Source organism: Protopterus annectens, chromosome 3.part1 (genome assembly GCF_019279795.1).
Source record: "Protopterus annectens isolate FY-2018-M chromosome 3.part1, PAN1.0, whole genome shotgun sequence".
Lineage (NCBI taxonomy): Eukaryota > Metazoa > Chordata > Ceratodontiformes > Protopteridae > Protopterus > Protopterus annectens.
This window is the reverse complement of record NC_056732.1, coordinates 77,559,194-77,585,435: the sequence shown is the minus strand read 5'-3', so window position 1 is coordinate 77,585,435 and position 26,242 is coordinate 77,559,194. Positions and strand designations below refer to the sequence as shown.

Sequence of the window (26,242 nt, the reverse complement as noted above, 5' to 3'; positions counted from 1 at the left end):
AATTCTGAAAACATTATGGGTGCTGCAACGAGCACTTTTGACTGACATCAAAAATTGAATACCTTACATCATTTTCTTCTAAACTGAGGGCACATTCTTTGTTCTCCATTTCCTGCAGACATTCTACAGAAAGTTCCAGAACATCTTCCTGTGACATATTCTCTTCAGCTGCATTCTGCATCATCCATTGCTCTTTCATATGGGAACTCATTGGCCTATCACTCCACAATACTGACTGCATCAGAGTTGCCACTGTTTTCTGCTCCTTCCCTTTCTGTGCAACTCCAGCTGGACTTTTGTTCTGGTTTCTTTCTGAAGGCTCCAAAGTATCTTCATGTGGCAAGTGATCAGATGCTTCCTGTTCCACCTGTTTCTTCTTAATTTGGGTACTCATTGTTCCATCATGCTGTGATATTACCAGAGTTGGATTTTCTACAGTAAATCCTTCATTTCGCAGGTAATCTATAACTTCAGTTTCTATTTCTTTAACATCTTGATTACTAATCCTCTTTTCTATTTTGCCTCATTGTTTTCTTATTTTTGTATTGTGAAACTATTCATATCCAGATGCCTTTGCCTGTATTTCTCTAGAAATATATTTGGTGCTGCCTGTTGTATTGATTAGTTTTGATCTCTCCTTTGCATCAATATTGCACCATATTAAATCTTTTTTTCTTTCCCATGTCCATATTTTTTCTTCAGATGTCTCCTGCTCCACCTCTTTCTCCTTACTTTGGGGATTAATTGTTCCATTATATTGTGACGTTACCTGAGTTAGACTTTCTGTACTAAATCCTTCATTTTGCAGGTATAACATAACTTTAGCTTCTATTTGCCTAACGTTTGCTTTACTAATAGTTTTCCATATCCAGATGCCTTTACTTGTATTTCTCTTTAAATATCTTTGGATATGCATTTTGTATTGATTAGTTTGGCTTTCTCCTTTGCACAAATATTGCACCATATAAGATCTCTTTTTCTTTGCCATATCCATGTTTCTTTCTCAAACCTTTCAAAAACTGTTCTTTATATTTTTTAGACTTCCTCTGTTGCCTTTTTTTTTACAAATGGCCCAACGTTTCTTTGTTTGTGTAATGTTTTTCATGAATCTGTTATATTAATAGACCCAATTTTGCATTTGATGCTTTTGACAGTTTTTCTTGTGTAAGCAGTTTTCTTTCCTTTTATTTCTCTCTTAATCTTTTTGAATATCTTCTATATGGAAATTATGGGCTTCTTGCATAATAATAATAATAATAATAATAATAATAATAATAATAATAATAATACATGATTTCTTCCTTATCCTCAATATTCCACTCTATCATCTCTATGGCTTTTTTGGCCTATCAGTTTTTGTGTTTTTTAATGCACTACTACTTCCTTCTACAACAGGGTGGACATCCTTCCTCTGTACCCAGCCTAACCCCATTGCAGAAATGTTTCCATGGTTGAGGATTCTACACTGTCATTTTCTCCAGTCCTGGCTCCAGTGCAGATACCAGGATTTGGCCCTTCTATATCCCGGGACATGTGCAACCAGCTGTCTTTTTTAATTTTAACCTTTCGTTGTCTATGATATATGCTATGTAAAACCCAGTCTATATATCAGTGTCATCTTAGTGAGATTGCGTGAATATAGTGTTCATTACATGAAGGTACTCACCAAGACTTGAGGATGAATTCAGCAATACTACTCTCCTTTGCTTGCTGACATCATCTCTCCATTTGAAGCCTTCTGTCTGTTTTTGAATGTGCCTCCAGGCCTGGAATATGTAATGGGCCTGTTTCCCTTGGACATCTTATGTTTCAGGGACAGTTTCTGCTCCATTAAAACTTTATTTGGAGTCACAGCTACAGGAGTATCTCTCTGACATTCTCAATTTTCACAGCTTTCACTCTGTTCTTCCATCATTACCAGTGGTTGTTCATTTTCCTGGGTTGTACTAGTGGTTGTTCATCTTCCTGGGTCATACCAATGGTTGTTCATCTTCTTAGGTCTTTGAAACATTTGTCTTACACATGTGTTTGTGATTTTCTTTAAACAATTTTCTATCTTCCTCAGGAATTGCATAGAATGTTGATTCATCTGTTCAATTGTCAACTGCATGAAGCTTCATACTGCAAATTTTTCAGTGGGACTTATATGTATTCCAGTTTCTACATTAAACCTGATAGACTTCTGCACTTTCTATCATAACAATACTTATGTCTGTGCTGATTTAGTTTTTCCCTTTATTTTACTTTTAGTTTCAGGGATCAGTAATATAGGTATAGTAGGTAATTTGCTTTTTAACTCACTCAAGCCTTTAATACCTTTTTATATGTTTCCAGTTCACACCCATATCTCCTTATGGCATCCAGAATTTTGGGGTCTGGCTTCTTCATCTAAGTGACTTATCAGCTAATAATATGGAGTATTAAAAGGGCAATAAGTTATTAGCAAAATGACACTAAGATTGCTAGTCTAGGATGCCCTGCAATGGACAAATTAATCTTTGTTTGCCACTTATTATTCATATTTTCATATTTATGTTCATATTTTCATAAATATGACCTATATTTTATTGAAGTGCATAGAGTGAAACACAAATGTGGGAGACAGGGCATCTCAGTGAAAATGCTGGTTTATATCACACTATACTGAAAATATTGTTAGTTGTTTGTTAGTAATTATGAAAATAAACAATATTTTCATATGTGCTTACAAAAACAAGTGACTTGCAAACTAATGCATTACATTAGATGAAACCATAGGTGTTGTTGAAGAAAACTGCCTTATAGCACTGTAAGATACACATATTGAGAAATATCCACTATTATTTGTAGGGCTAATTATACAATTGAGCATGTGTTTTCATATACAATTGAGCATGTGTTTTCATATTTTTGTAAATAACTCAATGAGCGTGCACTTATAGAGGAATTTTTTGTTGTCATATGAAAGCTTATGTCTAGTTGGTAAAAATGTTCTAACAATATTGGTCTAGGATGTATAGTTTTTAAGACATGACTATTTGTTTCCGAAGTTTAGAAAAAAATATAATTTGGGGGTTGTATGCATTAGAATATATTATAGCATGTATGGAAAAGACTATGCATACACTGACTGTTATCACTGTAAAGAATACTTCTTACTGGCAACACTAGAGTACTAGGTGCTGATTTTAGTGTCTGCTTGAATCAGATACCCTGCTTGAACTACATACCCTTGGGGACATGGGTTGAACATGGCTAGGTTTGTCGGGGCCCTACGGCTATTAGCCTAGTAACCTCCTATAATTCTATTGCTATTCCTACAGTTTTAATAGCTTTTATTGTTCACAAACACTTACATTTGTATATATTATGCTTTCTAAGTTTATTTTTCATAAAATGCTCTGGAATACAAGATGTGTGAAGGCTGCTGGAGGTGTGCCATTCCACACCACATAGGTGTTAATGAGTTAAACCCAGCCCATTAACAACTGAGATGGAGAAGGGCTTATTTCCCATTCCACACCACATAGGTGTTAATGAGTTAAACCAGCCCATTAACAACTGAGATGGAGAAGGGCTTATTTCCCATTCCACACCACATAGGTGTTAATGAGTTAAACCCAGCCCATTAACAACTGAGATGGAGAAGGGCTTATTTCCCATTCCACACCACATAGGTGTTAATGAGTTAAACCAGCCCATTAACAACTGAGATGGAGAAGGGCTTATTTCCCATTCCACACCATATAGGTGTTAATGAGTTAAAGCCAGCCCATTAACAACTAAGATAGAGAAGGGCTTATTTCCTTCAAGGCTGTATTATTATGTTCCAAAACTGTGAGATGAGAGCCCCCAAAGCTATCGCTTCAACTCTTCCTCGTGGGATTTTACACTTTCTGGCTGGATCTTTCCACATTTCCTTTATAGTGTGGATAGTGTGCCCTGAACATTATATACAGTAATTTAATTTCACTTACAAAGCTTTGGAATTCCTGACTTAGGTATGGCAGACCATTGTCAGTTATGACAACAGCAGATAACACTGTCTGAAGAACAGACTTCAGTGTATAATCACACTTTCACAAGCTGACTGTCAGTTTGATTATTCCAGGAGCTTGGAAGAATAATCTTCACATATTAGATACATGGCTTTCTTGAACTGAAATAAATCTGTGCCTACTCAACTCCATAGGCATCTTATTACTGGTTATGCTGTTATATCTGCTTTGGATTGTTGTTATGATATTTATTTATTGACTGACTGATTGATTTACTTACATATTTACTTATTTATTTAATCTTTGTTACTCGTGGATGAACACATACCTCTCAAGTGTACCTCATTACGAGGAACGTACCTCATTTGGGGTCTTAAAAAGTTCATGTTCCTCGAAGTTCCTCAAAGTTCCACATTGAAAGAGTGTGTGATACATTCAATGTTAGGAATTTTTTAAGTGAAATCCATGGTAAATAGAAATTAATCATATTAATTCATTAAATGATCTTCTTTATAAATAAAACCAGCATATTTTAACCATCCTATGACCTTCCTAGTTGACGTTGTTAGTAACCCATTAGTATGTGTTCCACATTTTGCTCATTTGTTCCACATTATGAAGGCGAGTGTTCCTCATTTTGGAGATGGAAGGTTGAGAGCTATGGATGAACATGCAGTGGTCACATTTGCCTCATGTAGTCCATTGTCTTATTTATAGTTTATAGTTATGCTTATATTGATTAAGTAACATGCTCTACAAAACTGGAGATGCCTTATAAACAGATCTTATGAATGCAATTTGCAAGGGTGTAGAGTTTGTTTCTTCTGGACCTTTTTCTCTTAGGCATATTCATTGAATTTCTAACACACATGGACCACTGCTACTTATAATTCTTGTTCTTCTTGATCTATTATCTTTGATCAATTCTCTTAAAAGATCACAGCTCCTGTACCAATTTGGCTGGCTTCTACTTGCAATACAACTGTCTTATTTGTATCTCTTTTCTAGTTTATTGATCCAATCCAAACTCTACAACTAATTCTAATGGCTTTCTGATAGACATTTTTATTATAGGCATATTAAGTACAGACTTTGCAAGGTACTACACAAAATTCTTAGAAATCTATTTAATGCTTGCTTGTCTTTTGGGTCTAGGATTTTTTTTTTTTGGAAATGTATTAACCATGCTTCATGAGGCTTATAGCAGACTGTCACAAAGATATTTCAGACTTGCCAGTCTTTCTTTTATACTTACAATTATTTATCTTGAAATCATATAATCTTAATCTACACTATATGGCACCTTATAGAAGATAAGCTCCTGAATAGAACACAAGAGATACTACTCTGAGAATGTTTCAATATGGATTAGCTCTTCTCCAAGACTACACTTGTGTAAAAGAGCTTTTTATAATTGTAGGGATTTTCTCTTTTCCCTGTGGTTGTGAGACGATAGAGTTAGTATATTATCTATTTAGGTATTTTTATGTATATATGTATGTATGTATGTATTTATTTATTTGTTTATTTATTTATTTGTTTTATTAAACATTTGTTTAGCAGGAACATCTGACTGGGTCAAATCCATTTTCAGAAGAGGCCCAGGGACAGAAGCTCCAATAGAAAAATAAATCAATTCACAATTTTAAACAGAATATTCATTACAGTACAATCAGAGAGATATGCATGTCAAAAATACAGAGTAATAAGGGAGGGGAAAAAACAAGTAAATATGAGTTGAGATGGGAGAAAGGTAGAAAAGAAAAACAGGGGAGTTATAAAATGTGAGAAAGAATAAAAAAGAAAACTAACGTTAACAGAGTATAATGTAACACATTTACAGGATAGATTTGTAGAAGATAGTAAAGGAAAAGAGGTAAAAGTGAAAGGAAGATATATCATCTTGGTGTATTACAGAGCCAGGATGTGTACAGGAGTTATTTAAGGGATTGTTTAAACAAGTGGGTGCTGGGGATTAATCTGTTGTTCAAATGGCATTTTATGCTAAGCTTTAGCCATAGAGTTGAAATATAGACCATGTTCAATTGTATTATTGGGGTTATAGACTGCCAAAGTGTTTATCAGAGGAGCACTGGGGACAAGTAGGAAGGTAAGAGCTAAATACAGAGCTGATGGCAGGGTAGGAACAGGGTCAATCAATCAATTATGACAAAGGAGAAGCTATTGAGCAAACAGCAGGAAGTTAGCTAATTCTTTCCAATTTAGTGATTTTAGAGCAGTGCAGTTGTGTAAGTTATACAATAGGTTAGTTGGAAACATTGCTACTTTATTGTAGCAAAACTCCAGCTGTGCTATTTATGCTGGTAAGGATCGGAGAGGCATAGAGTAGTGGAAAGGATGCATGCAGTAGCAAGAGTAGTTCTGCATGTTTTTTTTTTTTCTTTAGATCTATACAGCATTCCAAGTTTGTTTTGTTTTTTTATGTCTGGCATTTAAAGCCATCTCAAACCCCGTCCTACTGGAAATGCTGCATATTCACAAATGAAACACCACACTTGTCATGTGCACTCAGGACCTAAACCTAGCCTCTGACATTAATAGGACCTGCTGGTGGGACAGATATGTGTCCCAGAGAATTCCCCATTTGTGGAATAGACTCCCTCTCCATGTTAAGCAGAGTACTTCTCTGGCTCTGTTCAAACGTAGCTTGGATGACTGCTTGGGTAATAGAAAATATACTCCTGGGATACCATTACTGTCTCTGCTTGACGGGGAGGATAGGTGCTGACCTTGGAAATATGGGTCCAAAACTTTGGCTAAAAGGCCTCATGGCCAGTAGCCTAGTAACTTCCTATAATCCTATGTAGGCTTGAATGCAGAGGTCAACTTTTATTTGATCATTGATTGTGACACCTAGCAGCTTGGTATAGGGAGCAACATTGATATTAGTGTTACTTAGTGAGGATATTTTAAAGTTAATTGAGAGGGATGTAAGCGATTTAGGAAAAATTAAGAGTAATTCTTTTAGGATTTAATTCATTATCACCTATGCGGTGTGGAATGTCACACCTCTAACAGCCTACACACGTCCTTGCATTTCAGAGCATTTTTTGAAAAATCAACTTAAAAAGCATAAAATAATCAAATGTAAATATTTTGAGAACAATAAAAATTATCAAAACTATAAAAATAGCAATGTTATCAGTAAGAGGTATATTACAGTAATAACAGTCAGTGTTGTCATAATCTGTCCATAAATACTATAATACATTAATATAATACATTAATAATCCGCACAAGCCCAGAATTATATTTTTTGCTAAACTTTCACAAAGTATCATATCTTTGGAAACTGTACAACAGAGACATATATTATTAGACCACTTTTGTTTACAAAACATAAGCTTTCATGTGACAGCATGAAATTTGTCTCTGAGTGTATGTTTATTGATTTATTTATAGACATCAAAAAACATATGCTTGATTATATAAATAGTGATATATATATATATATATATATATATATATATATATATATATATATAAACCACTGGATATCTGTCAAGATGTGCAACTTACATTGCAAATATCAATGACAGTTTATTTCAACAGCAACTGAGGTTTCACCTGATATCATAAAATAGTTTGCAGGTGACTTGGTTTTTGAAATACTGAGTACATATGGAAGTGTTGCTTACTTTTCTAATTGCTGCCAGGCAAATAGCAATATATCCAGTGTAGTATGATATAAACAGACATTGACAATGAATTTTCCTGTCTCTCACCACAGTATGTCATACTGTACTCCTCATTATCACCTATGTCTCTCTGTTACAAAAATATAAACGTAAACAGGAACATATCACTAATAAGTGGCAAACAGAGATTCATTCTTCTACTGCAGGCCATCCACCTAAACTAATAAACTCAGTGCTTTTTGTTAATAAATCTGTGCCCTTTCTAATGCTGCCTATAATTAGCTGGTAACTCACTTAGTGAAAAGAAGCCAGATTGAAAACTGATCTGGACACCATGAGGAGTTAAGGGCATCAATTGGATGTGTATACAAAAAATGTACTATAAGCTTGAATGCATTAAAACAAGTTGGTTGTGTGGAAGCCAGGTTTCAATGGAGTTGAAAGCCTTTTGAGTAATGGTTTGAAGTTTGGGAAGACTATCAGCTATGCAAATGACAGAGTCATCTGCATACTCTATTAGAGTAGTCTGTTGTGAGGCTGTATGGCAATCATTGATAAATACGTTAAAAAGTAGAGGGCCAAGAATATAGTCCTGTGGGACACCAGTATAGATGGTAAGGAAAGAGAGTCAGCAGGGAATGATTTAACTGACTGATACAAGTCAATCAATACTGATCAAGAGAAATCTTGATGAGTGGATGGGAAATAGAAAATTCACCCCGGGGATCACTCCAGTGGCTTTACTCGACAGAGGCACTGAGAACTAATGTTGGGTGGCACAATGCCAGGGTAGTCATACGGGCTAGGCTTGTAAAGGCCCCAGGGCCATTAGCCTAGTACACACCTATGAACCCATGAACAAGTAATTGAGGTATTGAGGGATAAAGTTCCTCATACAGAAATGCAGTGCTGAAAGTTATCTTAAACATAGTTTCAATGGGTCCATTGTCTGATGAGTTTAATTCATCTGCTTTACTTTTGAAAGCTTTTACTTCAGTTTCTCATAGTAGATTAATATATTTATAAAATTTATCAGCTGCATATCATACTCTTTGTTGTGTTTGAACCTACATCAAGTGAGCATTGTATATCTTTTCAATACCTGACAAGCTGGAATACCTCTAATGCTGTAGAAATACTACCTGTAAGTTTAAATAATTTGCACCTCCATAAAGGAAACTAAATCTGCCCAATTTGGAGCTGTCATCACCTAGCTTTATCTGCCAGAAATCCCTGGTTTTCACCTTACATCAAAAATAATTTAACATTTGGTTTGGTTGAGAATACTCCTTCGGCTATAAACAATGTTGTCCTTTATTCACCTTATCCAGCTCTCATAGATAAATGGAAAAGCAAACCATGGCTTACTTCAGAGCAGTAACCTTAGTTTTCACCCATTCTACTGACTTTACTAGACTCTTAATGATACATATTCTTTCTAATCACTTGAATCCAAGCTCAGTTCCCACCCAAAAACTACTGGTACTTGTCTTGATGCATGCATCACTGACATTTGTTTATGATATTCTGCTGAACTTCAAGACTTGTAAATAAATCAAGATAATCATAAATAGTATTACTACAATGCTTTTCCACAATATTCAAGATGCCTCTGCCAATATATAATGTGTAATCTCTTTGGTCTTGCAATGTGGATATATTTTGACAGTCTTAGCTTCTTACAAGGCACATATCCAAGACAAAACATGACCAACACAGAAAGACTGAAGGCTCTGTCTCTGTACTCTGTACTCTGTATCCTACAGGCTGCTGAGAGGTGACCTGTGCCTGGCCTACAGAGGAACCTCTGACCCTGCCCTAATGGAAATGCTGCATGTCTGCAAATCAAATGAGGCAAGAGTCACTCACTCCAGGGATTTCATCCTAGCCTGTGACATAAACAGAGCATGTTGGAAAGACAGATATGTCTCCCAGAGATTGCTGCTGCTGTGGAATAAACTTCCAATTCACATGAAGCAGAGCTCCTCAATGACCCCATTTAAGTACAGTCTTGACAACTGGATGGGAGACTGTAAATTCACCCCAGGAGTGGCACCTATGTCCCTCATGGACAGGGCCAGTTGGTGCTAATCACTGATTCACTCTGCTAACAATGACCATCTAACCATGGTCAACTTGGGAACAAGGATATTACATGGCTAGACCTCTTAAGGCCCTAGGCCAATTAGCCTAGTAACCTCCTATGAACCTATGACCCTATGAGCAGCTTTTCACAGCTGTAGGATTGTATTCTCATTTATGGTGCTTTGTAGGAGTAGCCATATTGAAGTTGCACTTGAGCAGCAACCATCACAAGCTTAGATGGACAGATATCTTTTCCAACTGTTCTATGTCCTCTTATGGTCAGTAACAGTTTCAAGAATTTATAGAGTTTATCACTGAAAGATGGATACAAGGAAAAGTTCCTGAACAGGCTGATACAAGGTCAAATGAGAGTGTGGATGAATGAAGGAGTATGTTTCTGGGTCCCAGAGTAGGTGGAACAGTTATCACTGGTACCTTTTAGCAATGTATTTCTTTCTTTCCATAAATGTTTACTGTTTGCAATTTTTAATGATATTTAAATAGATTGACTGATTTATGAAGTGATTTATGAAGTGTTGTGTTTCTGCAGTCACCTGACTGATATGTGAAGTGTTGTGTTTTTGCAGTCGCCTATCTGATTTTTTAAGTTTTGTACTGTTCACTGCTGTTATATCTGTTGTTTTTTCATCCATTTTAATTGCTTGCAACCTAATTACTGTTTGTGTAGCCACCTGACTGGATATTAACTGCTGTAGTGTTACCTGTGACAAATCTACTGCTTTTGTTTCCATTATAACCACTTACAACTTAATCACTGTTACAGCAAAGTTTTGGTTAAGTGTCTGGGCAGTCTCTGAGGGAGGATAGTAGTGATCATTCTGTGGCAGAGTATAAGTTGTTGTTTCTAGGATTTGGCCCAGAGGTATGATGTTCATCAGTTCTGATGCCACTTTGCAAGTGTAGCCCCAATACAGACCCCAGAAACTACAGATCCATTATTCTGAAGAGCCACATGTGCAAGGCCAAAGAAAGGATCATAACTGACCTCATACACTACAATATTAAATATCTTATAAGACATGAGCTTCAGTAGCTGGCTAAGAGTAGAAAATGCCTAATGAATCTGGTAAACTTCTTTAAGAGAGAAGCACATACCTTGGGCTTTGGTCGTGCTACCACTCTGCATATCTTGAACTTGCCAAGGCATTTATACTTTACCACATGCTAACATAATTAGCAGACTAAACACACTCCAAACCGATCTGTATGTAGTTAGATGGATAACAAAACTGACTATGGGGCAGAACCCACACAGTGTGGGTGGCAGATGCATCCTTAGAGAGCATGAGGGTAGCCAGTGGAGTCCCATGGTCCTCTGCTATTCAACATGTACTTATCTGATCTCCAAATCAAACACAGGGTGCTCTGAATAACTAAGTTTGCAGATGATTGTAAACTAGATGTCATCCTCAAAACCCCTTCGGACCCGCAGAAGCTACAACTTGAACTTATGCTTGTTTTATAGCAAGTGCACATAAAACGGATTAAAACAAAATGCTAAAAGTGCGATATTCTTGCATTTGGCAAAAAAATCCCTTCACCCAGCTTATATTATAAACTATACCCCACTACAAAATGAACATGTTGTGAGAGACCTTGGAACATGGGTAGATAATTATCTCTCCTTTGATTATCATGTTATGACAGTGGTTAGGAAATCCTCCAATGTGGTACACCTGATATCAAGAGGTATCTCTTCTAGATCTAAAGAAGTCCTTATCTATCTATATTCCACACACTGATCAGGTCCATTTTAGAATACAAGGCTCTCTTTGGGATGTATTCTTAGTAAGCATATCAAACAGTTGGCAAGACCCCAAAGGTTTATATCTAAAACAGTTCCTAAAGGATCTGAGCTACAGGGACAGGCTCGAGGCTCTGTTCATACACTTGGTGTCCTATAGACTCCTTAAGGCCAGTCTGTGCCTTGCTTTTTGGGCAATTAGGGCTCCTCTTATATTTCCACAAATCAAACTGTCCAGCAAACACTAGGACCTGAGATCTGAACCTCCTTTAGCAGATAAATCAATGTGGAGAAATAGATAAATCATACAATAACTATCCCATCTCTGGAATAACCTTCCATTCCAGATCAAGCAATGGGATACACTAAATTCCTTTAAAAAATGATTATGTAATTGGATGAGTATTCAGTAACTCACCACTGGTATAACTAGACTATCATTTCTTCAGAAAGGGATAAGGGTGGCTACTGACAAGGTGTAAATGGCAAAATGGTGTAGTTGCTTTGTATTTTCTAGGATTTCTATGAATTACTTTTCTTAATGACCATGGAGTTGCCACTATTAACAGTTACAAAATTCAGAACTTGTTGAGGAGAAACTCATAATCATCTAGAGAGGGTTTTACCCTGATACTGCTGTGAAATAGGCAGTCATGGTATAATTCCAAAATCATGTATCTGGGTTCAAAGTAGAGCAAAACCAGTGAGTACCAATGAACTCTTAGCTTCTTACAAAACTAATTGCTCAACATTAACAAGAAACCCTTCTGTAAGTAAGCAACGGCTTGGTCATTGTCAGAAGCATCAAGTATAAGTACATAGTGCACAAATAAAAGTTCATGCAGGAAGCCCTGAGGATTCCATCATTAATTTGTCTCAAATTAAATACACAAGTTGGAACTGCTTCTGGTTGTGCTTCCCAGTTCAGATGCACCATACTGGACAATTACTAACAGATACATCTATTACCATAACTGCCTGTATATCTATACCTCTGTTTATCGCAGCATAGCAGTATCTATCTATCTATCTATCTATCTATCTATCTATCTATCTATCTATCTATCTATCTGTCTGTCTAGCAATAACTATATTTATCAATATGTCTTTACGTGGTTTAATTTCTTCAAGTCTTTCAGGTTTCTAATGCCATGACAAGAATGGACCCCATTCCTAAGTTAAAGTATGATTAAATTTCATGAAAATTAGTATTGTTTCAATCTTTGATGTTAGCCAAAAGTGCTCTTTGCAGCACCCACAATGTTCCCAGAATTAACTCCTTCTGCAATTCGTACAGTTACATGTATCAGTAGCATATATAAATAAGACTGTAAATTATTTTTTGTAAAACCCCTTGCTCCTACTACTATTGCGACTGTCTAGGTATCTTTCTTCCACATTGCCCTCATTTCTGCTAGCAACTCCTGGTATTTTATAACTTTGTCTCGCTCTGTACATAAGACACTGTAATCAGTGGATGAACAATTTCAGTGATTAATGCTATTTTTGTGTTCTTTTCAATGACTATTATTTCTGGTTTTCTCACATCTATGATTTGAACTGTCGGCAGTGGGTAATCCCATGTGATAGAAACGTCATCATTCTCTATAATGCTTTGTAGCTCATAGCTTCTCAGCTACTTCAATATTACAATGTTTGCACAATCCCCAATGAAACAGTCTTGCCACATTATTATCCCTTTCAGTATACAGGCCCTCTGCCATTAGTGTATCACAACCAGCAACAAGATGTGTGACTGTTTCCAGTTCTGTTTTACAGTACCTGCATTTGTCTGTTTCTCCCACATGTTCTATGGACTTGGTGAACCAACGTGTATACAGTCCTCTATTTTGGGTTGCTAATATTAACCTTTCATCTTTTGGTTTAAATTCACTTCTCCTTAACTGTTCCTGCATCAGTTCCTAATCAACATGAGGTTGTTCCAGGAGTTTTCTGTACTTGCAACCGTATTTATGTATTTTCCACATTTCTTGCCTTCTCATCTGATCCTTCTCCTTATATATCTTCTTTTGACTTCTGGCACATTCAGTTGCTGACTGATTTTTGTCTACTTCTGGTTTGGTTTCCATTCCTGCTTAACACCTATATGGTTCTGCTAAACTAAGCAAGGAAGTCATCTTAGATTTGTTCTCTTCATGTTTCAAAACATTCACTATGTTTGGATCTGATGGGATCAGCAGATATGTATATAGTCCTACAATTGCAGATTTATACATGTAATTAATTTCGAGGAGGCCTATACCTCCTTCAGAACAAGGAATATGTATTCTTAATGTACATTAATTTTTAGATATCATTTGATAAGGATAAACCATTTTTCTTGTTTTCCTGTCCATCTGATCAAGTATCTTATAGGGCCAGTCAATCACCCCAAAACTGTAGGTTAGACTATGAAGAGCAGACTGGTTTATAGCTTGAACTTTGTTCCTAGATGTTAGGGCTGTTTTCAGTATTAAGGTTAGTCTTCAAAAGTACTCCTAACTAGGTGTTGTTGATATTTGTTCATGTGTTATTGTCAATCTTTCATCATATTTATACATGCTCTCCTGCTCAAGTTATTTTATATCACATTCCTGTCCCAGACTGATATCGTCTTGATGCTGCAGTTTTCCTGTTTTAAAGGTTGCTTTTGCACATTTATCAAGACCAAATGACACTCTTATATCATCTGAGAAAGGTTTGACCACTTGCAGTTGTGTTCTTTCAGTTCCTCATCTGATGAGCTATACAGTTCTAAATCATCCACAAAAAGATTATGAGAATTCTTTACACTGTTGTTTTATGGGAGCCAAACTGTAGTCATGACCTAATATGTTAAGTAGACAGATTAATTGGCTAAGGACAAGACAAAAGAACAGCGGTGACAAAAGGGTCAACCTGGATATCCCCTTTGAATTTTTATTCCTGGGATACTAATTTGTCCTTTATCATGACTTAGCTGCAAAGTGGTTTGCCACTGTTTCATGGTCACTGCAATGTAATTGATCAATTTGGATGTTATCTTATACATTTGTAAGTACTCCTTTATCCATGAATGTGGGATGCTGTCAAATGTTTTTTTTTTGTAATCTCTCCATGCCATACTTAGATTCCTCCCCTTTTTACAGTTCTCCATTATGACTTTATTTAACAACAAATTAATCTTTTTGTTCTATTGCCATGATAGAGTTTTCTTCTGAATGACTGTAAACTCTGTCAATATCAAGTCCAGTATATAGTTTATACATTGTCGAAAGGCAAGTTAGCAGTCTATAGTTTTTAGGACAGCTTGCAGGTTAACTCTTAACGAAAAGTATTGTTTTTCCCGTTATTAACCAGGTTGGTGTCTGTTCGGGGTAAACATATAAATAGTTCTTACTCATGGCTAAATCTTCATGTAAAGCTGTTAATACTTTTGGCTAGAAGTTAGGTACTGCATCTAGGCCTGGGGTTTTCCAGTTAGGAGCTTTCCTTAATTTTGTTTCATTTTCCCTGGCCATTACTTCATCCCATTTCAAATCCTGTACATTTGAATTTCTTACTGTTTATTTTACTTCTCCTATCCAGTCAGCATCTTTGTTATGTCCCACAGGGTCTTCATACATATTTCTCCAAAACGTGTCTATTGTTTATTTTTGGTGGTATTTTGATTCCTTTTGCTTTGTTTACCAGTTGTCCATAAAACGTTTTTAGGACATCAATGAATTGCCTATTTTGTACTTTTCCTTTATATTTATCTGCCTATCTTCTAAGTTTTTTTCTGCCTGTTTATTATTTACAATAGTGTACGATAAATCCATTTCTGTTGTGATACTCTGCATTGCTTTTATCATGTCTATCTTTCTTGACAAGAATCAATAAAGCCTACACTAAGTGTACACAATATGTATTCAAGAACATCCCTCCCACATTTTTGTTCTTTCTACTCACTCAGAGAGATTACACTAAGTGTACATGTAGTCTGCACTTTGTGGTAACCTTTATGAATCCCCCTCAGTATTTAAGGCTGCAAGAAAATCAGTAGGAAGACTACAATTAGGAGGAAGATGGTGTGAGCTATGTCTGTGTTGTCTGTTCACTCCGAATGGTGTACACTTAGTGTAGGCATTATTAAATCCCAGGGTTTTTGATCTGTTCCCTGTTTTATACTCTTCTAATAGTGACACTTCTTGCCTTAATTGCTTTATATTTTTCTCTGTTCGATACTTCCATGATGGCATTTGATTTCTTCCCTTCCTTTCCCATATTGCCCTGTGTTTTTCTGGTTAGAATTTATCTGTTATTAATTTAGCTACATAGTAATATATCCCATTTACTTCTGTCATATCAGATTAATTTTTGTTAATAGTCTTGGTTGCTGTGTTCACTTGTTTTATCAAACTTCTAACATTTTAGGTCTTATTGACTTTATATAGTGTATTTCTTTCATTGATCTTACTATGTCTATCCATCGCCATTAAATCAAGCAGCTCTTTCCTTAAATATTTTTCTTCTAAACTTAGGGCACATTCTTTGCTGTCCATTTATTGTGGAAATTCTACAGAAAGTTCCAGAACATCTTCCTGTGACATTCTCTTCAGCTGCATTCTGCATCATCCATTGCTCTTTCATATGGTAACCCATTGGCCTATCACTCCACAATATTGACTGCATCAGAGTTGCCACAGTTTCCTGCGCCTTCACTTGCTGTGCAACTCCAGCTAACCTTTTGTAGTGGTTTCCTACTGAAGGCTCCAGAGTATCTTCATGTGGCAAGTGATCCGATGCTTCCTGTTCTACCTGTTTCTCCTTAATCTGGGGACCATTGTTCCATCATGCTGGGACATGACCAGAGGTGGATTTTCAACACTAAATCTTTCACTTCGCAGATAATCCATAAATTCAGTTTCTGTTTCTTTACCTTCTCCATTACTAATCCTCTTTTCTACCCCCCTTTTTTCTCATTTTTTTGTATTGTGAAATTTTCCATATTCAGATGCCTTTGCCTGTATTTCTCTTCAAATATCTTTGGTGCTGCTTGTTTGTATTGATTAGGTTTGCTTTCTCCTTTGCATAAATATTGCACTTTATTAAATCCCTTTTTCTTTCCCATGTCCATATTTCTTCTTCAGATGCTTCACCTTTATCATCTTAATTTGGGGGACTCTTTGTTCCATCATCGCTTTCTCCTTTGCATAAATATTGCACTTTATTAAATCCCTTTTTCTTTCCCATGTCCATATTTCTTCTTCAGATGCTTCACCTTTATCATCTTAATTTGGGGGACTCTTTGTTCCATCATCTTGTGATGTTACCGGAGTTGGATTTTCAACACTGAACCCTTCACTTTGCATGTATTCCATAACTCAACTTCTATTTGTTTAACTTTTACTTTAGTAATCTTCTGTTCTACATTCCCCCTTGAGATCTTATTTTTGTACTGTGAAATTTTCGATATCTGGGTGCCTTTGCTTATATTTCTTTTCAAATATCTTTGCCGTTCCTTTTTTCCTGTATTGATTAGTTTGGCTTTCTCATTTGCATAAATATTGCACCATATCAGATCTCTTTTTCTTTACCATGTCTTCTTTTTATATCTTGATTTTGTTCTTTATATTTTTGCACTTCCTCAGTCGCTTCTTTTTCCAAACAGCCTAAGGTTTCTTGGTCTATACATAATGCTTTTTGTGGCTCTGTTGTATTTTGTTGTTGTTGTATCTTTTGGCTTTTCCCGATTAGGGGTCGCCACAGGGGAACTCCAGTCTGCTAATGATTGGCAGTAGATTTTTACGTACCGACTTGCCAGGCCTGATGTACAACCTTCAACGAAGGTACACCCATTCACGTATGTCTCCACACAGAAGACGCTTTAGCTGAGAATCGAACACGACAACGTCTTACTGTGAGGCAACAACGATCTGTTGTATTAATAAATGCAAATTTGCATTTGAAGCTTCTGATAGTTTTCTTGTGCAAATTCTCTCTCTTAATCATTTTGTATAACTTCTGTCTGGAAATTCTGTGCTTCTTGCATAATAATAATAATAATAATAATAATAATAATAATAATAATAATAATAACAATACATAATTTCTTTCTTATCCTCAGTAGTCCACTCTGTCATCTTTATGGCTCTTTTTTGGCTTATCAGTTTTTGTGTTTTTTTGTGGACTACTACTTCCTTCTATAACAGGGGGGCATCTTCCCCCTGAGCTGGGATTAACCATTGTAGGAATGTTTCTGTGTCCTGAGGATTCTACATTGTCATTTTTCCACTCGTGGCACCAGTGCACCTAGCTGGACTGGGCATCTTTTTATCCTGGGACTTCTGCACCCAGCTGTCTTTTTTATTTTTTAACCTACTTCTGTCCATAATATAGCCTTTATAAAATAGTCTGTATATCAGTGTCTTCTTGGTGAGATTTTGTAAAAACAGAGTTCATCTCATGAAGGTACTCACCAAGGCTTGTGGATGAATTCAGTTCCAGCAGTACTACTCTCCTTTGCTTGCAGTTTTTTCATCCCTCCATTTGGACCCCCAAGATACATAGTTAGATGAATCTATATTTGTGTGTGTGTGTGTGTGTGTGCGTGTGTGTGTGTGTGTGTGTGTGTGTGTGTGTGTGCGGGTGCATGTGTCTGTGTGTGTTATGTGTGTGAATGTGTGTGTGTATATACAAATATATCTCTATCTTGAATGACCATTTCACTGAATGACAAATGAAAGGCCATTTTGTTGAATGACAATTTGGCCAAAATTCCATTTGACTCCGTGCGTCATAGCTACGCATAGTATACAGAAGTATCTGAATAAGCTTTGGACGGTGCTTGTGGTGACCTGTACATAATCATTGCTGATGTAGTTTCTACATGTGTACTGGCATTTTCACTTTTCTAAACTTTTGTGCAACCATAGAGTTTGTATATTTATGTAAGGGGGTATGGGGGCTAGCCTCCTGCAAAAAAAGTATTTTTGAAATCATTTTCCATGTGTGTTTTTGACTGTATCACATTTCAGTTATCTTGAATGTGATTAAATGGTGTTTCGGTGAAATCCAGTTTTGATTGTTTTGAATGAGTGAATTTCTTTTAGTGAATTGGTTATTTAGCCAGTTGACATAATGATATAAACACACACACACATACACACACGCACACACACACACACACACACACACACACACACACACACACACACACACATACACACACCCCTGTTAAAATGCCAGGTTTTTGTGATATAAAAAATGAAACCACAATAAATCATTTCAAAACTTTTCCCACCTTTAATGTGACCTATGACCTGTAAAATTCAATTGAAAAACAAGCAAATCTGTTAGGGGAAAAAATATAAAAAATAAAAAATGTATAATACACCGGTTGCATAAGTGTGCACACCCTTACACTATAACTTTGTTGTGTGTGCACACCCTTAAACTATTACTTTGTTGAAGCACAGTTAAACTTAATTACAACATTCAGTCTACTTAGATACACTCCTGCCATCAATTAAAGAGACTCTGATTAACCCCAAATAAAGTTCAGCTGTCCTAGTAGGATTTTCCTGACATTTACTCAGTTGCCTGCTACAGCAAAAGCCATGGTCTGCAGAGAGCTTACAAAGCATCTAAGGGATCTCATTGTTGAAAGGTATCACTCAGTAGAAGGGTACAAAAAATTTTCCATAGCATTGGATATACCATGGAACACAGTGAAGACAGTCATCAAAAAATGGAAAAAATATGGGAAAACAGTGACGTTGCAAAGACCTGGGTGTCCCTCCAAAATTGATGAAAAGACAAGATGAAAACTGGTCAGGAAGGCTGCCAAGAGACCTACAGCAACACTGAAGGAGCTACAAGAATTTCTGGCTAGTACTGGTTGTGTCCTACATTTATTTATTTGTTTTACATTTGTTGACCGGGCTAGTCCAGCTGGATATATGTCCATTTTCAGCAGAGGCCCGGGGAGAAAAGCTCCTCGAAAACACAGTAAAATTTATATGTAAAAATAACAATATTTAACAGGTACAGGTACAATACAAAATTAAACAATTTTATACATGATAGATTTTACAGATGTGGGTACATTAATGTTTGTGTCTTTCGGCTTTTCCCGGTTAGGGGTCACCACAGCGGAACTCCGGTCCGCTAATGATTGGCAGTAGATTTTTACGTGCTGGCTTGCCGGGCCTAATGCACAACCTTCAACGAAGGAACACCCATTCACGCATGTCACCACATAGAAGACGCTCTAACTGAGAATCGAATGGGCAACGTCTAACTGTGAGGCGACAACGCTACCGCAGCACCACCACCGCAGTACAGATATGGGTACATTAATATATAAGCAAATATTTTCACTTCAAAACATGTTTGATTACAGAATCATATGACTTGTAACATTTGTTAGTATAGGTAGGTAGTGTTGAAGACATTTTAGGGATATTGATGAAGACATTTTAATAAAATATAAGGCCTGTTATCTTTATGGTTTTCAATAGGCAATTAGTATATACAGTTAATAAGACAGGTGTCTTTGTGAAAAAAAGAATGTGTAGTTAGTCTGGGTTCACACAGGGGCATAACCAATGGGATTTAAGGTAGGTTTTCAGCTTGCTTTTAAATTGTGTTAGTGAAGAAAGGGAGGTCAGGTCACTGGGGAGAGAGTTCCAGGTTTTACCCATGGTATTAGAGAACAAAGAGTCACCAGCCATATTGTAGGTTTTACCTATTTGTACTAATATTTTATTAGATGAGCGTAGGGTCTTAAGGTTGTTGTAGGGGGTGATAAGGTTGGTAAGAATTGGAGTGTTAGTAGGCTGATACAGGATTTTGTAGGCAACTATTAATTGTTTGAATAGAAGTAAATTTGGCAACTCTAGCCATCCTAGTTGTTCATAATTAGTACAGTGATGGGTTTTGAATATAGAGCCTGTTGCAAATCTAGCAATACTGTTGTAGGAGACAGCCAGTTTGTTCAAGTTGTTTTTTAAGAGGTTAGTATATATAGGGGAGGCGTAGAGGAGGGTGGAGATTAGGTGGGTCTGGGCAATAGTAGACCTTGCCAGTGAGGTAAGAAAGGATTTGATTCTATAGAGGGAGCCTAGTTTTTTGTTGTCTGTTTTTACGGTACTGTTAATGTGAGTATCAAAGTTAAGGTTATTATCAATTAGTACCCCTAGTAGTTTTGTGGTAGAGTTAGGGGATATGATGGTTCCATTGTTTGATGTAACGGTAAAGTATAGTGGTGTGGCCCTACGGGTGGGAGTAATAAGTAGGAGTTTGTTTTTTTTGGGGTTCAAGATGAGGCAATGGTGAAGTAACCATTCCTCTACTGTGTTAAACACATTTTGGGTGATGGACTGAAGGTCTGATGGAGTGGGGGCTGAGCATATTAATGTGGGGTCATATGCATATTGTATTGCAGTAGCTTGAGGAATTACAGAATGTAGATCATTGATAAAAATAGAAAATAGAAGAGGTCCAAGTACAGAGCCTTGGGGGACACCGAGTGCAATGGGGATATGGGGAGATAAACTGTTCTCCCACAGAACAGCCTATTGCCTATTGTTTAAGTAGGATTGAAACCATTGTATAGCCAGTGCATCTAGAGATAGGTTTTTGAGCATGTTTATGAGAACTTGGTGGTTAACTTTATCGAAGGCTTTAGAGAGATCAATAAAGAGGGCTGAGGATAGAATGTTGTTATTGCGATTTTTGTTAATACAGTCAGAGAAGGATAAAAGGGCAGTTGTAGTGCTGTGAAATGGCCTGAAACCATGTTGGGCAGTTAGCTAATAAGTTGTTATCTATTAGGTGTTTTAACAGTTGCCTATGAATGCATTTCTCCATGATTTTTGCCAGTGGAGATAGTATAGCAACAGGTCTATAGTTGGATAATTCCCTGGAGTTTCCACCTTTATGCAGGGGGATAATATGTGAGATCTTCCAAATAGATGGAATAGTTCCCTCATAGATTGTTCTGTTAATCAGAATGGAGATGTGGTAGGCTATGGCATTTGCAGCTTTTTGCAGATATTCTGCAGGAAGGAGATCAGCTGCGGTGGTGGTAGGTTTGAGTTTCAGAATAAGGGTATGGATAAGGGATGTAGGGACAGGTTTCAGATGAAATGAGGGAGGTAAGGTAGTAGTAGAGGAAGTCAGAGATGAGCTGTTAGGAGTTAGTTGATTGGCAAGAGACTGAATGGTCTCAGTGAAGAATGTGTTAAAGGTATTGGCAATTTGCTTTGGACTATCATGGTCAGTACCTACTGGGGTGGGTGTGACAGAACGGCCTGGGTGTAAAAGTGTGTTAATCCCTGCCCAGAATTTTTGTGGTTTGTTCTGCTGGGTATGTTGGAGTTGAATGTAATAGTTTCTTTTGTCTGACAGAATGGCTTTTTTTGTATCATTTCTTAGCTGTCTGAACTTTAAGTGATCCTCTGGGCTTTTAGTAGTAAGCCACTTGGCCCAGACTTAATTTCTGATGAGCATTTTTTGTTTGGTTGCTTTTGAGAGCCAGAGGGCAGGTTTATTCCTAGTTCTAATGGTTCTTTTTGGAGCATGGAAGTCTAGAATACATAAGAATTTAGTATTAAAGTAGATTACTGCTTCCTCTAGAGATAAATTTTGAGGGGTGACCAGTCGCATGCTTTCAGTTCAGTTTGGAAGATGTCAGGGTTAAAATTTTTGTTGCTCCTTATTGTTCTATAGGTGATTGGGCTAGGGATGTCAGTCTTAAATCTGATTATGAAGGTGAGTGCATGGTCGCTTATATCTTTGGGGAGGGTCCCTACTTTGTAAGTTTGGTGATGGCTATTTATTAGAATCCAGTCTAAGGTGCTTTTGTTGTTATTGAGTTTATTGGTCCTTGTGGGGGAGCTAATAGTTTGAGTGAACCCATGTAGGTTAATATGAGTAGAAGGCTGTTCAGAAGTACAGCTTTTCCAGTTGATATTAAAGTCACCGAGTACTATTGTTTCTTGGGGATAGTTGGTGAAAAGCCAATTTAGGATATTTTCTAGGGTGCTAGAGTTATTCCTGGGGGAAGGTAGATAGCAATAATATAGATGGATTTACAGCTATTGAGTTGAATTTTGGAGATAAGTATTTCTTCATTACTAGTTAGAGGGGGGTTAGAGTCAATAGAGGTCACCTGTAATCCAGATTTGTATAATATAGCTACTCCACCTCCCTTCTTAGCTTTTCGGTCTAGATGTGACCACAATGTCCCATATTCTCCACATGTCTGGACTATGGGGTAGGGTTGCAAGATGGAAGCCTTTTCTTACACAGAAAAACATCCAGGCCCAGCTAAAATTTGAAAAACAATACCTCAAGTCTCCCAAAAGCATGTGGGAAAATGTGTTATGGTTTGATGAGACCAAGGCTGAACTTTTTGGCCACAATTCCAAAAGGTACGTTTGGTGCAAAAACAACACTTTGCATCACCAAAAGAACACCATCCCCATGGTGAAGCATGGTGGTGGCAGTATCATGCTTTGGGGTTGCTTTTCTTCAGCTGGAACTGGGGGTTTTAGTCACGGTGGAGGGAATTATGAACAGTTCCAAATATCAGTCACTTTTGGCCCAAAACCTTCAGGTGTCTGCTAGAAAGTTGAAGATGAAGAGGAATTTCACCTTTCAACATGACAATGACCCCAAGCATACATCAAAATCAACAAAATAATGGCTTCACCAGAAGAAAATTAAAGTTTTGGATTGGCCCAGCCAGAGCACAGACCTAAATCCAATAGAAAATCTGTGGGGTGACCTGAAGAGGGCTGTGCACAAGAGATGCCCTCACAATCTGACAGATTTGGAGCTCTTTTGCAAGGAAGAGTGGGCAGATATTGTCTAGTCAAGATGTGCCATGCTGATAGACTGCTACCCAAGAAGATTGAATGCTGTAATTAAATCAAAAGGTGCTTCAACAAAGTATTAGTTTAAGGGTGTGCACACACAACAACATATTAGTTGAAGGGTATGCACACTTATGCAACCAGCGTATTGTATGTTTTTTTATTTTTTATTGTTTTTCAATTGAATTGTACAGGTTATAGGTCACATTAAAGGTGGGAAAAGTTTTGAAATGATTTATTGCGGTGTCATTTTTTTATATCACAAAAACCTGGCATTTTAACAGGGGTGTGTAAACTTTTTATATCCACTGTATATACATACATACATATATAAAACATGAGGTCAGGTGTGAACCACAGATATGGAGCTATAAGGCAGTGATCATTTCAGCATCTTACTAAAAGTTTATCTCCACAGGAGAGGCTAACATTGGCAGTAACAGCTTTAAATTGGTAGAGAGCTGACTATAGATAGATAGATCAAAATAAATATAGATATAAAAGAAAGTTAAAATGTTAAAATGCAACAGCAGATGAGTTAAGAAGTTCTTTGTCAGTCATATGCAGCTTAGGCACACAGTTATTCACATGTACCCACCAGCAGGTATTATTAATGTAAAGAGGATTTTCTTGCATTAAAACATGGAACATAGACATTGAGAATTTGGGTACATTGCTTAAAGATGGCATGTGCAGTCTGTTATGCATATAATAGCAAGCATCCAAATGCAGTGGTAAATTAATGTATCCCAATTGTTCACTAAGGCCACTTTCAAGGCCTCGAAGATTTTTGTACAGTAAATTATATCCATGAGAAGGTTTCAGTCTACTAAAGCATAACATATGGAGTGATAGAATTTACCAGGAACTCTGACTTATGATTCTTAAAAATTGAATTCCATTCTAATAAGGTTAAATATAAGAATTATACCCATGTGTGTGAGTATATTTCATTGCTTATTTGAATACAAATATGTTTATCTATAAATTTTAACATAACTATGTATATGCAATATTTAAACAGCAAACTGACAGCATTACAATTAGCACAAACACTAAATAATGCAAGATGACACTATTACAGGTAGCGAATAAGAGAAATATATGTTGTGATGAATGGGTGTTGAGGTCTAAAATGCCAAATTCTATGAAACATGGTTTCTCGCCAATATGCAGACATTCCATTTTCATGATTTTCAGGACATTTTCCTAAATGAACAGAAAATCAGCATTGTAGCAAGCAGTTCTACAGTTTAGACCACACAGGGAGTGCTGCAGCGCTCATGTTTTAATTAAAAAAAAAAAGAAACAAGCAAGTCATTAACAGCTTATAGCCACAGTTATCGGCACAAATTGCCAGGTGATACACAGTCAAAGTTCATTCAGCCATCCAGATTGCTCCCATATACACAGAAACCCGTAGCTGAACTTTACATATATACGAGAAGTAAAAATATATCACACATGCCTATGATTGGTACTATATATGTATATATGGAAGTGAAAATATTAAAATTGGATTATGGCAGTCAAACATTTGAAGGCCTATAGGTTGTAACCTTTACAGCTAACCCCATGATCCTATAACATTCAACAGGATTTTGTATTTCCAGATTAATACTGCAGATACAAAAATACCCATTAACTGCTGAAAATTAAAATAATACCTTGTTAAAATAATATTAATCCTTCCTGGAACCTCGGCTTGACCAGCTTTCACAGGGAAAGCTTGGTTAAGCCAAGGTTCCAGGAAGATTTTATTTATTATTTTAATACAGTTTTATTTCAAATTTTCAGATTTTTGTAATTATTTTGTATATTTTATTCAAAGTTGTATTGCATATTGCTGCAGGTAAGAAAGATGGTAAAACATCCTGCTGTACAACATGTGGTAGCTCTATTATCTGTTCTGCTGTCAAATCATAAAACAGAAAATGTATCTGAAATCACATTAGTTAAATAGTAAAGATAACTGATTTGTGATGTTCAGATGAATCATAGAGTAAAACATGCCAGTGTTTCTGTTATTTTAAGGCACAGTATTCATAATACTGAATGCTTACCACTTCAAAGATTTTCAGATTAGTGTTGAAATTTGGATGTTTCTGGTAATTCAGTAGAAGTTCTGACCGTACTCCTTTTCCAGCACATTCTATCTCTACATAGGGTCGGACTGCAGCTACTAGCTGTGGTCTCTTCAGGTCTCTCAGACCCCAAAACAATACCTTTTAAATATAAAAAGAGGAATTTTTTATTTAACCTTCCAGACATATAAACACTGATGTCAAACAATAACTTCTAAACATACCTCTCAACCTCTTAGAGCAACAAATCTGGACGAAGCCAAAAATAATGTCTGGGGGGGCAAAGGCCCAAAATCAAGGACAGATTTTAAAATTGCTCTCATAAAACTAGAGCATTTTAAAACTACAGAGGCTAATCATGAATATGGTATTTATTATTATTTATATAGTACTGGCTGTTAACCAGGTTGATGGACTGTTACAAGACCCTTTTCAGACACTAGCCATGCCATAAAGGCATGTACAATTCCTTAACAAAAGAGTAACAGTAACAAGAAAATACAAACATTAGTAAATACACAAGAAAGGTACAAGACCTTAACAAGCAGTTATAAGAAACATGAGATCATACAATATTGGAGACAGTTACAGGCATGAACAGAAAGATTTGTACATAATGCACAACCAAGGATAACTTAAGGTGTACAATGTACAGTTTGTACATAATGCACAACCAAGGATAACTTAAGGTGTACAATGTACAGTTTGTACATAATGCACAACCAAGGGGAACTTAAGGAGTACAATGTAGATTTAATAAATAATGGAAAACCAAGGTAAAAATAGCTGTGATTTCTTGGGGGCTGAATAGCCATGATCCAGGAAACAA

The 26,242-nt window shown here is 36.6% G+C and overlaps 1 protein-coding gene across 1 annotated transcript in view; it reads right to left on the bottom strand.

Annotated features, from left to right (window-relative positions):
* LOC122797634 (otoferlin-like) overlaps positions 1–26,242 on the bottom strand; it is a 1,687,021-nt gene that overhangs the window by 755,142 nt on the left and 905,637 nt on the right. Inside the window, exon 23 of the mRNA XM_044066178.1 lies at positions 25,393–25,554. Within this exon, the coding sequence (XP_043922113.1) occupies positions 25,393–25,554 (162 nt within the window). The remainder of the gene's footprint in view (positions 1–25,392; positions 25,555–26,242) is intronic.